The following is a 16053-nucleotide window of genomic DNA, read 5'->3' on the forward strand; positions in this document are numbered from 1 at the left end:
TTTTATCAATCAGTTTATTAATTATTATAATATATATTACATATATTATATAAGTTGGGGGCGGGTTTAACCTAAACCCGACCCCGCTCTGCCCAATCCAAGAACCCGTCTCGTTAAAAACCTTCACCGAGTGGGTAGGGGTGGGGTGAGTACCCACATGTTCGGGTAGTATTGCCACCCTTATCCATTATCTTGTATGATGCATTCAAGATATTTAAAACTTTTAACTTTTCATATGATGTTTTCTCCAATGTTCACCTCTGTATTAGGGTTTTTTCTTCGGCCGCCGAACTTACATTCCATATATTTATCTTGCTACGGCTTATGCGAAGACTATACACTTCTAGAGTTTTTCACCACAAATTCAACATCTTATTTAGGTCTTCCCTTGACTCTCCTATAAGGACGATATCATCGGCAAAAAGCATGCACTATGGCACAGGCTCTTGGATATGCTCTGTGAGTACTTCCAAGACTAATGATCCCTGGTGTAATCCTATATCAATAGAAAATTCTTCTGTCACACCACTGAGTCTTCACACTAATTGTAGCCCCATCATACATGTTTTTAATTATACGAATATATGCGATCTTTACTCTCTTTCTTTCCAAAGCCTTCTATAAGAGCTCCATTGTCACCATGTCGTACATTTTTTTCAAATCAATAAACACCGTATGTCTATCCATTTTATTACTACGGTACCTCTCTATCACCCTTCTTAACAGATGTATCGTTTCAGTGGTAGATTTGCTTGACATAAAACCAAATTGGTTTTCTATTACTTGTGTTTCGTGTCTCAGCCTCCGTTCTATCAGCTTTTTTCGTAACTTCATAGTATGGTTCACAAGCTTGATCCCTCTATAGTTTTCGCAACTTTGTATATCCCCTTATTGTTGTATATAGGTACTAAGGTGCTCTTTCTCCACTCATCTTGCATCTTCTTTGACCTTAAAATCTCATTAAAAAGCTTTGTTAACCAATTGATGCCTTTCTCTCCAAGACCCTTCCAAACGTCAATCGAAATATTATCGGGTCCTACTGTCATGCCAGTTTTCATCCGCTTTAGAGCCTCTTTACCTCGAAGTCTCGAATCATTCGATAGTAGTCGGAGTTTTGATCTTCTTCCCTTATGCATAACCGATCAAGGCTCGAAAGAGTCTTCTGTCCTTCATTAAATAACTCGTAGAAGTAGCTCTTCCACCTTTCATTGATCTTCTCCTCTTGAGCCAAAATCTCTCCGTCTTTATCTTTTATGCTCTTAACGTGATCCAAGTCTCTCGTTCTTCTTTCACGACTCTTTGTGATTCTATATATACATTTTTCTCCTTCTTTTGTGCTTAAAAATTGGTAGAGACCCTAATATGCTCTAATTCTTGCTTCATTTACATCTACTTTTGTCTCTTCTTAGCCACCTTATATTTTTTCAATTATCTGTATTGCGGCACAGAGACCACTCTTTAAAGCACTCCCTTTTTGCCTTTATCTTTTCTTGTACACTCGCATTCCACCACCAAGACTCCTTGTCTCTTGGTCCTATCTCTCTAGATTCACCAACACTTTCTTTTGTTGTTCTTCTAATAACTTCTATCATCTCCTTCCACCTCTCCTTCGCTCTTCCATCTTCACCCCACTTTGTCTCTTCTCCCACCCGTTTTAGGAAGCTTCTTTGTTCCTCACCTTTCATCCGCCACCACCTCGTCCTTGGGTTCTTCGTATGATGTCTTTTCCTCAACTTTTGCTCAACGCCAAAATTTATGGCGAGCATCCTATGTTGTGTTGTTAAACTCTCCCCTGAAATAATTTTACAATTAATGCAAAATTTTCGGTCGACTCTCCTCAACAAGAAGAAGTCGATTTAAGAGCTTGTCATGCCACTTCTATAGGTTATAAAATGTTCATCTCTTTTTTTAAAATATGTATTTGCGATGAGAAGGTCGAAGGTTGAAGAAATGTCCAAAATAGTTTTACCCTCGGTATTGATCACCCCAAAATCATGGCCTCCGTGAATTCTTCCATACCCAGGCACTTCTCACCTAACATGGCCATTTAAATCTCCTCCTGAGAAAATCTTATCTCCCGAAAGTATGTCTTGGACCAAACTCTCTAGATCCTTCCAAAACCTTATCTTGTGTTGCTCGTACGAACCTACTTGCGGTGTATAGAAGCTAATCACATGAAAAGTACCTCTTTCCACCACAAATTTGATAGAGATGATTCGATTTTCCATCCTCTTTACATCCACTATGTCCTTCTTCCACTGCTTATCCAAGATAATACCTACCTAATTCCTAATCTTAACCTTTCCTACATACCAAAGTTTGAACCCAGAAGTTTCAACTCCCTAGCCTTCGCACCGACCCATTTTGTTTTTTGTAGGCACATGATGTTAATATTCCTCCTTTTCATGGTATCCACCACCTCCATGGATTTTTCTGTTAGCGTGCTTATGTTCTATGTCCCAAATCTCAACCTTCTGTTGCTCCGACCTTTACCTTTACCTTTTTCTTTGTGAACTAGCTTATTTACCATTGTCCGTTCACGAAAATGCGAGTACCCTTACTCATTTAACACTACACCCGGACACTGATGCAGCGGCTCTTGCTCATTTGCCACTGTACGCGAGCCATATAACGCGTTGCTTCCGAGCAACGACCTAGCTTTAGCGCAATAACGTGTTTAGTCTATATCATAGTTCTGAAATTGAACCGAACCGATCGATTCAAATTGGGGTAACTAGAAATCGATCTCCAGACCGGTTCGGTTAGCCTCATAAACCGTCTAGCAAAGAACCAATCGAACCAACGGTTAACCGGTGAATTGCCAAAATCGGTCAATTTTTTTCAAGGTTTCCAGTTCAAAAACCCCTTCAAACGACGCTGTTTTAAATTCTAAAAAAAATTAATAAAAGGAAACCCTAAATCCCTAACACACCCAAGCCCCATTCCTCCCCTCTCCTCTTTGAAACTGAACTGCAAATTTTAATTTGAAAGCACAAAGAACCCTAGCCTTCCAGCCCCTAGCTTTGCAGCCATCGCAACCGCCAAAGCCCTGCCACCACGCTTCATTGTCATCGCCGAACTTGTCTTCGCTGGGTAGAGGCATCGCGTGCAGAAGCTCCGTCGCTGTCGCAAGAGCTGTGTCGCCGTTGTAGGAATCTCTGTCGTCATCCTTGGAAGCTGTGTTGCCATTGTAGGAAGCTCCCTCGCCGTCGTGTGGAAGCTCTGTGGCCGTCGTCGTCTCCCTTGTTCAAGCTCTCTCTCTGTGTTCGTCGGTGTCGCCGTCTCCTCAGTCGTCGCTGTCACTCCCCTTCCTCCTCGCTGTTTGTAAGCATTGTGACTTGGATTCTTATAATACTTAGATTTTGATTGTTGAGTTATGTAGATAACTAATTTTAATTTGATGATGACAAATACTATTTTATTGGGTTAAACACCTAATTAGTTTTGATGGTCTTATTTAGTGTTGTAGACCAAAAATATAAGCATAGCAGCAGCCCAAAATGGAACAAAGAAACAAAATCTGCTATTGTCGGCAATATTTACAAACGAAGCCCAAATGAGAAATGATAAAGAAATCACATGGGCTAAGAGGTAAGTGAAGAGAATCCAAGCTCTAGGTACATCACTCAAGGTGAAGCCTTCCAAAGCACTTCACAAGTGTGCTTCGGTCAGAATCAGAATGAGAGAGAGAGCTTCTTCTTCTCCATTCATTCACTAGAGAAGAAAGAAAGAGAAAGGTTAAGCAAAAAGCAAAGGTCTAATCACCCAAATCAAACCCATTTAGGCTAAGTTAGCAGTTAAAGGTGATTTATTTCCATTTGCATGCAATTTACTTTCTTCACTCCTTCTCCAACTCTCTGCTACTCCAATTTGGGATAAATGGAGAAAGTGATTTCTGATAATCACTGCTGTGAATCAAAGGCCAAATTGTTTCTTGGGGACATAGCTCTTACTCAAGGGTTCAGATATGGGTTTACCACTGAACAACTTTTTCATTGCTACCCTGAGGTTTTCGGTCAAGCTCAGATTCAAAATTCCTATTTTATGGATTAATTGAAAATAGTGAAATGGTAAGTTGGTAAAGCACACAGCTCGAGGAGTTGAATTGGAAGAAAGCAACTCAACAACATTGAAAGAGGTACAAAAGAAAATTTTTCTTCTTTCTGAAGGCAAGGAGGGAGAACTAGATTTTGAGTTTGCTCTGAAGAGTTTCTCTGTGAAGAATTCATCAACTTTGGACAGTGTTTTCTAGTAAAAGAAGCATTCCGCCAAGATGAAGAACTTAATCAGAGTCAACTGAATCCGGTTCAACTTATAGCAACAGAGGCTGTTAATGTATTAATCTCCTTCATGTTTTATAGTTTGTATTTCATTTTCAATGTATATCTTTCTGTAATTTCTTGAGTGGAAAAAGGCTGAAAGAGAGGAATCAAGAAAAAACCTATGAGTGACAAAAGGCTGAGTGATACACTTGAGAGAAAAGCCTAGAGTGATTTCATATTTCTTTATGTTGTTTCTATTGTCTTGTATCTTGTACCTGTAAGGTGTCCCTTTCTTAGTTGGGTTAGCACTAAGAGTGAAGAGTTAGTTATTAGCATAACCAAGTCAAGTTAGTTGAGAACTTGAGAGAAAAGGATTGTGTGAATCCTATGTAATTGGTGTATGTAATACTTTAACTATAGTGAAAATTCCACCACAGTTGTGATGGAGAATGGATGTAGGTTGCGTGGCACAAGACAACTGAACCAGGATATATGCCTGTGTTATTTCTCATAAAGTTTCTGCTGCACAGTTCAAACAGATTCTAAGTAAAAGTTTGTAAGTAAAGGCTTATTTCATTAAAATAAAAGAAGGTCATAGATTCAACCCCTATTCTCTAAGCCTTCTACAACCTTCATTGATAATACTGTGTTTGCCGGTGTCGCTGCCTCCTTCTCGTCTCTTCTGTGTTTGCTCATTTTATTGTTAATAATTGAGTTGCTGATAGAGGGTTTGTCATTTTGAGTTACTGATTTTGTAAATTTTTTCTTGTTTTGTTAAATTTTCTGGAAAGAATTTGTTATTGATCCTCAAATATTTTGTGTTACTGATTTTGTGAATTTGTTATTTTATTTTGAGTTGCCAATGTTTATGAAACTGGAGTTGATTATAATGATCCCTCAGATTTTGAATTGCTCTTCTGTTGATTTTAGAGTCTAATTTTCGGATAGAACTTTGTTGCTATTGCATTCTTTTTTTTTTGTTGATTGTAACTATTGTGAGTTGCTGTTTTTTTTTTATTTTGTTTTTGTTGATTATAGTGATTCTGAGTTGTTGTTTTTTATTAGAATGATTTTAGAATAAATTGTTAATTTTTTCGATTAAGTCTGAGTTGTTGTTGATTATAATTTGTGGTGAAGAGTGTTTTTATTTGGTTAAAAATTTTCTTATGAAGTTATTTATTTTGGTTTTAGAAAGCTTGAAACTCATCTCAATTTTATTGATAAAAGATTATAGGTTGAATTTATATATTTGAAATTATATATATATTTTTTAATAATTTTATTTAATATTTAATTAAACTGGTTGAATTTTGGTCGAACTAGTAAATCCGTAATTTTATCGGTTTATTGACCGGTCCGATTTTTGTAACCTTAGTCCATATCATGAAGATTTGACTAAATTTTTATGTTGATTGTCGAAGGCCTAACACACCCCTTATCTTTTATCCGAGATTAGAATCGAATATGGACTGCAAATATAGCATAGGCAGAATTCTCTTAATAAATAATAATTTAAAAAAATCTTTTTGTAAAATTCACCACACCCTATAGAGGTGTTCATGGATCGGATCGTATCCGCAGATCCGCGGTAAATATCCGCATCCGATCCGCAAATTGATCGGATCGCGGATATCTGTTCTACATCAGCGTATCCGATCCGCGGATCCGCAGATCCGCACTATAATAATTAAAAAATAAATATATATATGTTTGGTATTATATTTACTTGTTTGTATGTTTTAGTTAGTAATTATTATTCATATATTGTATTATTTTATTTTTGTTATTTAGAAAGAGTTTGATTAAAAATATTTTAGGAATAAATAAGTTTAAAAGTATAAAAGAAATATTTTTATTGAATTTTTTTACGTAGAAATATGATTAAAAAGAGAAGGTTTAATTATGCGGATATATCCGATATTCGATTGCGGATCGGATCGGATCGGATCTGGCACTAAAAAACGCGGATATCATATCCGATCCGATCCGATGAAAATTGTACGGATCGGATCGAATTTTCGGCTATATCCGATCCAATCCGATCCGCGGACACCCCTAATAATAGTAGAATATATCAATATATTTAGTACTTATTTGGGCGCCATTATTTTAATAAAAAATATCTTTTTTATCTTTTTTTAATGAAAAAAGATCTTTTCTTTTTATTTTTTAGCGTAGTTGACAAATTTTTAGTAATAAAAGTAAAAGCACTAAAAAAAAATATCTTTTTTGAAAAGTTGTAATTTACTTTTTTTTTAATCTTTTTATGTAATAAATAAATAAAAAATACTTGTATATTGTTATATCCAAACATAATTGATGGATAAAAAGATCTTTTTAATAAAATATTCAAACATAAAATTATTTTTACTTTTTCATAAGATCTTTTAAAAAAAAAATAACTCAAAAAATTTTTTCTTTTAAAAAACACACTCGAACAAGCTCTTAGACCTTGATAAATGCGAAATAGAGGATAAAAAACAAAAAGTTGAATCGATCTATTCTGATTCGTGACTATTTTTTATTTGAAAAAAGGGAAAAATTGAAAAAAAAAAAAAAGCTAACAAACCTTTCATTTATTTATTTTTCATTTATTTCAAATTCCCCATTATAAATTATTTGTGGGCAGACTTTGCAATGCAAAAGTCTACTCTCTCTGTTCCCTTCTCTCCTTCCTTCTCTTAACCTTCCCCTCCAAATCATCTCCATAAACTCCAATTCTGAGGTCAATCGCATTCTTGTTTTTGTTTTTTCGAACTCTCCCACCCTAAAATCACAGTCTCCTTTGGCGTTCGATTCTCTCTCTCCAATTTTCTTCTTTTGCCCCTTTTTCTCTTTCTGTGTGCAGTGTTCGTTTGTTTCCTGTGCCATGGCTTCTGATCTGGAAGCGAAAGCCAAAGAGGCGTTTGTGGAAGATCACTTTGAGCTGGCGGTTGAACTTCTCTCTCAGGCCATTGATATCGAACCCACCAGAGCTGAACTTTATGCCGACCGTGCCCAAGCCAACATCAAACTCTCCAACTTCACTGGTATCAATTATTTCATTCCTCATCAAGTTTGTGTTTTTCGCATACCCTTTTGCTTGTTTCGTTTGAATTATTTGATTTCTGCTTGGGACTGAAACTGTGTTCAATTGGGTTAATCTTGTGTGGAAGGTAGATTCTGGAAAGATTATGGGAATTTAACGAAGTTGTTTTTTTTTTAATTGCTTTTAATCATTATTGGAGGAGAATTCCTTGCACGTGCTAAGTTGGTGGTTATGAATGATGTCTTCGATTGTTTGCTTTGAGGGTGGAAAAAAGTAATGTTCTGAAACAGTTGTCTTTTATACAGTGTTTACTCTAGTGTTATTCTCTCTTTTGCACACGTTTCCCTTTCTTTGCTTCATGTGTGTCTCTGTTTTCCATGTACTTTAGTTCTGTTTTTGTGTCTCCAATATGCCTTCTCAAGGAAGAGCTATATTTGGCTTGAAAGATGGGCAATGCTCAACTACTTTACCATATACTTAAATTCAATTGAATGGTGCGTGTACTCCTGTGTTCAAAGAAGATAATTTGTACAGTTTTGAACCTCCATATAGAATTAATGTATAATACATGTCTATAATAAGAATACAATGCTTAGAGTTAACAGGTTGATTTCCGGATGAAAAGAAAAGGTCATTTTGTTTATCATATGTTAATCTCTTTTTGATAAGACTTCTGTAATTGGACAATGAACACATGATTGACCTATCCCATGTTTATCTAATTGTTCATTTGTTTAGGTTTTGAAACATGATTCCTTATTCCTTATTTCACTCGCTCATTCCTCCCATGTTTGTTGTATATGTACTTTTTCCTGTGAGCTTTTGATATTGTGTGTGTTTTAGGTGTAAATAAACATTTACTTTTGGAGATTTAGTTGTGTTCATTCACTATTTTTGGCTAACATTTATGATTTTGTGCAGAGGCTGTTGCTGATGCAAACAAGGCAATTGAGTTAAATCCTTCTCTATCAAAGGCATATATGCGTAAAGGGTAACTAAAGCGCTACCTGCTCTAAAAATCTTGTCTTGGATTTGTTTGATTTTCACTTACTATTCATATGGCGTTTTTATTTGGGTTAGATTATGTTTCTAATGCATTGTCATGAGTTAATTTCTTCCCGATCTAAATATGGTCAGTTTTTGATGATTTGTCTTTTTATTGTTATGTGAAAATATGAATAGTTTTCATTGTTATATTAAATATCTGCATCATGTTATGATGTGGTTGCATCACGTGGAATCCCTAATGGAACAAAGTGATGCAGTTTTGGTGATGGTTGCCTCAACTCGTGTTTTCATCTGACAACATACTACATACTATTTGATGTGCTGTGCAACTTATTGAATCAGATCTCTCCATATTCTATTTGATATTCCATGTTTGTGTTTAACTGCTGTAATCGATAGGTTCATTGATTAAATTCTGATATGTTATTTTGGTTGCAGCATGGCGTGCATGAAACTTGAGGAATATCAAACTGCTAAGGCTGCTCTAGAGGTCGGTGCTTCATTAGCTCCAGGAGAATCAAGATTTGCTAAGTTAATCAAAGAATGTGATAAGCTTATTGCAGGTAAAGTATATTTTTACGTGCTAAAATTCTTTCCACTTTTTAATCTGGTATTTTTTCTCTTGTCTACTTCTGGTTTGTTTTTAAGTTATATGTTACTCGTGATTGCCCCTTTGATGGTTGAAAGGGAAAATTTTGCATACACATTTAGTTTGGCCATGAACTGTCTAACTCTTGATTGGGTATATTATGTTGAACAGAAGAATCTTATGACACACCAATACAGGAGAAGACCACAACACAGGAAGAATCAGCAAACGAAGTTCAGCCTGAGAATGTTCTTCCAGAGCAGCCTCCAGTTTCAGTGGTTAAATCTAAATATAGGCAAGTAAAAGGCGCTTCCTGGATTTTTTTTTAACTCCTCTATGCTATGGATATTGCTTTTGCCTATATGTGGAGAGTGCTAGTACTGATGTAATTATTGTGTATATTTGCAAATTGTTTTCTTTGGTATTTAGTTTTTTATGAGCATTTCAAGAATCTTGTTGCAGATTTTTTTTTAATTTGTTGTTTTCTTCCGGTTTCTCTGTATATTGGTTTATGATTGGGACGACTAATAAATAGCTCTGTCTGGAATCTTTTACCTTGTAAATATTGGTATTGCTTATGTACGTTTTGAAAGCATATGTGCATCTGTCATATTTCTTGTGAACGATGGTTCTAATCAACTAGCCATTTTTTGTTTATGAAAAAAAAATTGCAGGCATGAGTTCTACCAGAAACCTAATGAGGTGGTTGTAACTGTATTTGCAAAGGGCATTCCAAGGGAAAATGTTACTGTTGACTTTGGCGAACAAATAGTATGGTTCACATTATAAAACTATCTCGTCAGTTGTATGCCTTTTTTATTACACTTTAGAATATATTTGATAATTGGATTCTGCACTTTAAACGATTTTTTTTCCCTCCTCTTTTTGCAGCTGAGTGTTAGTATTAATGTTCCTGGAGAAGATCCATATGTTTTTCAACCTCGGTTATTTGGAAAGGTATATGAATGTGAGGTTCCTTGTTTGTATAAGCTTGGGCACAGGGACAAATGTAGCTTCCGCTGTAAATTGGTTTGGTTTTAATGTGGGTATTTATGTCTGGGTGGTAATTTTATGTTATCTCAGCTACATTATTGTTTCAATTCAAATAGTTTTGGTTTGAATTTTTGCTGTGGTTTCTTCACATATATCAAAACTCATAAAATTATGGAAAAATATAGCTGATCCTGTATTTGCAAAATATGAATTAACCACCCGTGTATGATCATTTTAGCTATGCTTTGTTTTTGTTTTTGTTTTTTTTGGTATGTCATTCTTACTGGTTTTTGTTTTCAATCAGATCATACCTTCCAGATGCCGATATGAAGTTTTGTCCACAAAAATTGAAATAAGACTCGTAAAAGCAGACCCTATTCACTGGACATCTCTTGAATTCACCAGAGCTACAGTTCCACAAATGGTTGTTGTCCCATCAGGTAACTTTATATTGTAAGCATGTAATATGCATAATCTTAATTGAATCCGCAGTAGTTTTCAGTTTGGCATGAGTAAAAGGGTCTGTCCAGGAGTATTAGATAGGGATTTGAAACAAGTTCTGCATGTTCATATATCCCCCGAAATGTATCAAAATTCACATGCTAACATGCTATATTCCTTGGCCTAAATTTTGCAGCCACAGGAATCAATAGACCAACTTACCCATCCTCAAAACCAACAAGGGTTGATTGGGATAAGCTTGAAGCTCAAGTAAAGAAAGAGGTTTGTCTGCTGCTTATGTAAAAATGTATTTAACTCCATTTCAGTGTGCCTCTTACTCATGATATTGTTTATTTCAGGAGAAAGAAGAAAAGCTTGATGGCGATGCAGCTCTAAACAAGTTTTTCCGGGAAATATATCAAGATGCGGACGAGGATACACGAAGAGCAATGAGAAAATCATTTGTAAGTTTCATATTTGTCATCTTGTTATGTATTGAAAGAACACAACTGATGCTGAGAATTCTAGCAAATTTTGTATATATGCTAAGCATTTGGTGCTTGTTAAATTTTTCTTGCAGGTGGAGTCTAACGGGACAGTGCTGTCAACAAACTGGAAAGAAGTGGGATCGAAGAAGGTGGAGGGAAGTCCTCCTGATGGCATGGAGTTGAAGAAATGGGAATATTAGTCTGTTTTCTTGACAACGATTATGTATACTGAGTGTGGGATTATGCTGTTGAACAAAATGCATATTTGACTCTTTTGTTATTTTTCATGGAGATACTCTTGGTTAAGACTTAGATAGTGCATGGTAGAGTGATTGTTTTCTTGGGGTCTGCTGGAATATAATGCAGTTCTGGTCATGTCTGTTTCAAATGATGCTTCTTTTGTGTCCTGATTTCTACTAATACATCAAGGGAACCAAGTATGAATTTCATAAATAAATTTGAGTTCAAATATCTTAATTTAGCAATTAGATATAGATTTCATCAATAAAAATTTTCTCATTTTTGTTTACTTCTAGAGCTAATAGAAGGGATAGGAAACGGTAAAATTATTCAAATAATAATGACACTTTCGTTACAAGGATATTGGATATTAACATCATATTGTGGAAAATGGTGTCATTGAATTCAAAGTTGCGGCTTGAGTATAGAATGGATCGTTCTATTTTTACGGGGCCATTTACCTTGACTTCCTGAACGAGTTTAAACCCCAAAGTGGCATCCGAGTTTGGCATCATGCTTTAAAATTGTTCATGATTCTTGATTCATTTTCAATTAACGGCATGTTGATGTATGTTGATGATGTGGATCATTAGTGACACGTGTCACTTTATAGTTTGGTCACGTGTAATTGTATAATGACAGGTCAATCAATAATATGGAGTATATTAACGTAGACGATTGTGTCATATGTTGCAATATGATTTATCCACGTGTCATTATTGTACATGCATCAAATTGGTTCTTGACTTTTCATTAAGTGACTTATTTTAGTTTCCAAAATTAAATATTGTATGCCAAATTAATCCCTTTATCATTTTTTTTTATTTTTTTCATAAATTCAAAATTTTCAATATTTTTAGATAAATTTCAATTCTATTTGTTCATGTCGATATAAAATATTTTTAAGATTTTAGTTTTAATACAAATATCTTTAAAAATAATATACAAATCAAAACTTATATGCCACATATGACATACCACACGTTGAAATGCTACATTGCTACGTACTAATTAAAGGGATAATGGATGGATAGTCCTCATCAAAATCATCATTAATTTCAAAAGAGAAACTACAAGCAGAGAGCAGATTGTCCTCACTTTTCAAACATGGATAACTCTGCATTACTAGGACGGTGATGGTGGAGCCATGGAGGTGTTTACTTTGACTTTCATTCATTTAATATGTTTGGAGAATATGCAATAATTCCTCTTCCACAATTTTTCAAACATATGAAGAAAACAAATGCAAGTATTTGTTTCCGGGAAGATGAGGCTTTGCTAGCTTAGCTAAAATGTTTGTGTATAAATATGTGATCATTTTTTAATGCTAATCCCATCCCATTTATCACCACTTGATTCCATTCTTCCATTGTGATGAGTGCAATGACAATGACAAATCCAACTTGTTTCAAAATTCTCATGAAATCCATACTCATAATGTGCTTCATGTTGCAAGTAGTGGACCTTGTTTGTTCTAAAGAAAATGCAAAGTGTATAGAGAGTGAGAGGGAAGCACTCCTTCAATTCAAAGCTGCCATGGTGGATGACTTCGGCGTGCTCTCGTCGTGGAAGGAGAAGAGCAATTGCTGCCAATGGAAGGGTGTTCATTGCAGCAAACTCACCGGCCATGTGCAAAGACTTGATCTCAGTTCAGAAGCTGAATACATTGAACTCAGAGGAAAGATTCCAGAATCATTGTTGGAGTTGCAACATTTGAGGTACTTAGATTTCACTGGGATTCATTCCCAGGACAATCATATCCCTGAATTCTTTGGTTCTTTAAGAAATTTGAGGTATCTTAATCTGTCACATTGTGGTTTTGGTGGAAAGATTCCAACTCAATTTGGTTCTCTTTCGCATTTGAGATACTTAAATCTTCAAGCTAATTTTCTAGAGGGTTCAATTCCATCTCAACTTGGAAATCTGTCCAAGTTGCAATATCTAAATCTTGATGTCAATGATTTAGAAGGAACAATACCATCTCAAATTGGAAACCTTTCAAGCTTGCAAGAGCTTTATCTCTTCAATTTTGGTACTCTCAAAAATGGTGATAGTGGTGGCCAATGGCTGTCCAAGCTCAATTCTTTAACCCATCTTGATCTGAGTCATGTATTGAATCTTGAGAATTCTCATTACTTGTTCCAAATTGTTGCTAATCTGTCCAACCTAAGAGAGCTAAGTCTAACCAATTGTAAATTTTCGGATCATTCCATCTCTTCATTTTATCCTTTCAAGTTCAAATCATCAAATTCCTTATCTGTCTTTGATCTTTCTTTGAACCACTTCACTTCATCCATGATATTCCAGTGGGTGTCAAATGTCACCTCAAACCTCATTGAGCTCAACCTCAGTGATAATAACCTCTTTGAGGATCATGTATCAAATAATTTTGGCATGGCAATGAATTCTCTTGAGAAGCTTGACTTAAGAGATAATAAACTCAAGGGGAGCGACATGAAGTTGTTATCGAGTATCTGCACTCTTCGATCATTATACTTGTCCCAAAACAATTTTACTGAAGATCTTGCATCAATTCTTCATAATTTGTCAGCTGGCTGTATGAGGGACTCACTAGAAGAATTGGATTTGGGCAATAATCAAATCACTGGCTCATTACCTGACCTTTCAATCATTCCATTCTTAAAGCAGTTAGATCTTTCACTCAATCGGCTAAGCGGAAAGATACCTGAAGACATCACATTGCCATCTCAGTTGGAATCATTTTCAATCTCAGGAAACTCTTTAGAAGGTGTAGTTCCAAATTCATTTGGGAACACATGTACCTTGAGGTCATTATATTTTTCAATGAACAATTTGAGTAGGGAGCTTTCATTGATAATTCACCACTTATCTGGCTGTGCTAGAAATTCACTCCAAGAATTGCATCTAGAAGGTAATCAAATTTATGGAACATTGCCTGACCTCTCAATATTCCCATCTTTAGAGAAATTATCTCTTGATGCAAATATGCTAAATGGGAGGATTCCTGAAAATATTCAATTTCCACCACAATTGGAGACTTTGTACATGGGATCAACTTCTTTGGAAGGTGTGATTACCAATCATCATTTTGCTAATATGTCAAAGTTGAAGGTGCTGGATTTGTCTGACAACTCATTGTTCTTGACATTTAGCAATAATTGGGTTCCTTCTTTTCAACTGAGAGAGATATACTTGAGAAATTGCAAGTTAGGTCCATCTTTTCCCAAATGGTTGCAAACACAAGATAACTTGTTGAGCCTTGATATTTCTAATGCTGGAATTTCAGATGTTGTTCCACACTGGTTTTGGACCCTACCATCATGGAAGCTAGAATCAATGAACATTTCATACAACAATCTTACAGGTACTATTCCAAATTTTCCAGTAAGATTTAGTGAATACCCATCGATATCTCTGGCTACAAATCAATTCAAAGGTCCGATCCCACCATTCTTGCAAAGAGCTATCTCCCTTGATCTGTCTGATAATAAATTTTCAGACTTTGATTTGTTTGCATGTGCCAATGGTATAGTTGAACAATTAGGCAAATTGGATTTTTCAGATAATCATCTATCTGGGAAAATTCCAAATTGTTGGAGCAAGTTCAAGTCTTTAAGCTATATAGATTTGAGTAATAATAATTTGTCTGGAGAAGTTCCTACCTCAATAGGATCAGCTCTTCAACTTCAAGTGTTGATGTTGAGAAACAATCACTTAACTGGGGAGTTACCATTCTCATTAAGGAGTTGCACAAAGTTAGTAATGTTAGATGCAGGGGAAAATGAACTATCAGGGGTTATACCTTCTTGGATCGGGGGCGACTTACAACAATTGCAGATGTTGATCTTGCGAAGAAATCGCTTCTATGGAGGTCTACCATTGTCTCTTTGTCACTTAGCAAATATTCACCTTTTGGATATTTCTTCTAACAATCTAAAGGGACAAATTCCTACATGCTTCAAGAACTTCACTGCAATGATTAAGGGAATGGTTTCAGCAATGCCCTATGATGATCATATTTATTTTGTCAACAATACTTTGCAAGGAGCTTCTGATGGTCTCATGGCAGAAGGACAACAGTATGATTTAACTACTTTGTTGATGTGGAAAGGTGTGGAACGGATGTTGAAGAATGACAAATTACTTTTAAAGGGAATTGATCTATCAAGCAATCAGTTATCAGGAGAAATTCCAACAGAACTTGTGAGTTTGGTTGAATTGGTTACCTTGAATTTATCAAGAAATAATTTATCAGGTGAAATTCCTCTAAAGATTGGTAATCTTGCATCACTAGAATTTCTTGATTTGTCTAGAAACCATCTATTTGGTTTGATTCCTTCTAGTCTTACACAAATCAACCGTTTATCTATGTTGGATTTGTCTCATAACAATTTGTCTGGAGAGATTCCAACTAGCACACAATTGCAGAGTTTCAATGCCTCAAGTTATGAAGAAAATCAAGATCTTTGTGGGCCACCTCTTGAGAAAATGTGTTTCAAAGGAAAATCAAGGCAAACATCTTCAGCAAAAACCAAAGAAGATGATCATGATCCTTTCTACCAAGCATTTTACATGAGCATGGGATTGGGATTTTTTGTTGGATTTTGGGGCATCTTTGGCACCATTCTGTTCAATCGCTTTTGGAGACATGCTTACTTCAAATTCTTGAACAAGTTGACAAACAAAGTTATGTCAAGGTGGTAGTGAGTGGGCTGAATGCACCAAGTTGTTTAAACTATGAAGGCTACCTTCATTTCATTGGTAATGTTTTGTGACACCTAAAAAAGAAAATTGAATGTGTGATGCTTTGTAACAATTTTGCCTTTCACTTGTCTCATTCTTTAACGAGAAAGTTTAAGTGGAAAGGTGGGGTTTGGTAATGTGTATCAATGTATCATATACGTGTTTTGCTTTTGCATTTGTGCTTTAATATTTTGATAAATGACAAATAAAAAAAAATGTGTTATGTTTTTTACTTTTAAAAGCCAGATGTATTGATATATTATTTAAAAATTGTAAGTT

At 35.4% G+C, this 16053-nt stretch overlaps 2 protein-coding genes across 2 annotated transcripts; both read left to right on the forward strand.

The window, feature by feature from the left end:
* LOC107644897 (protein SGT1 homolog) lies at positions 6875 to 11184 on the forward strand. Its single transcript, XM_016348849.2, has 10 exons — positions 6875 to 7291; positions 8212 to 8281; positions 8737 to 8861; positions 9059 to 9182; positions 9562 to 9658; positions 9779 to 9844; positions 10185 to 10320; positions 10518 to 10603; positions 10681 to 10785; positions 10902 to 11184. The coding sequence occupies exons 1-10, from the start codon at positions 7132 to 7134 to the stop codon at positions 11007 to 11009; spliced, it is 1077 nt and encodes a 358-aa protein (XP_016204335.1). The 5' UTR covers positions 6875 to 7131; the 3' UTR covers positions 11010 to 11184.
* LOC107641543 (receptor like protein 30-like) lies at positions 12487 to 15735 on the forward strand. The gene has a single exon (XM_016345029.2). The coding sequence runs from the start codon at positions 12487 to 12489 to the stop codon at positions 15733 to 15735; it is 3249 nt and encodes a 1082-aa protein (XP_016200515.1).

The sequence above is a fragment of the Arachis ipaensis genome, chromosome B05 (genome assembly GCF_000816755.2).
Source record: "Arachis ipaensis cultivar K30076 chromosome B05, Araip1.1, whole genome shotgun sequence".
Taxonomy (NCBI): Eukaryota; Viridiplantae; Streptophyta; class Magnoliopsida; order Fabales; family Fabaceae; genus Arachis; species Arachis ipaensis.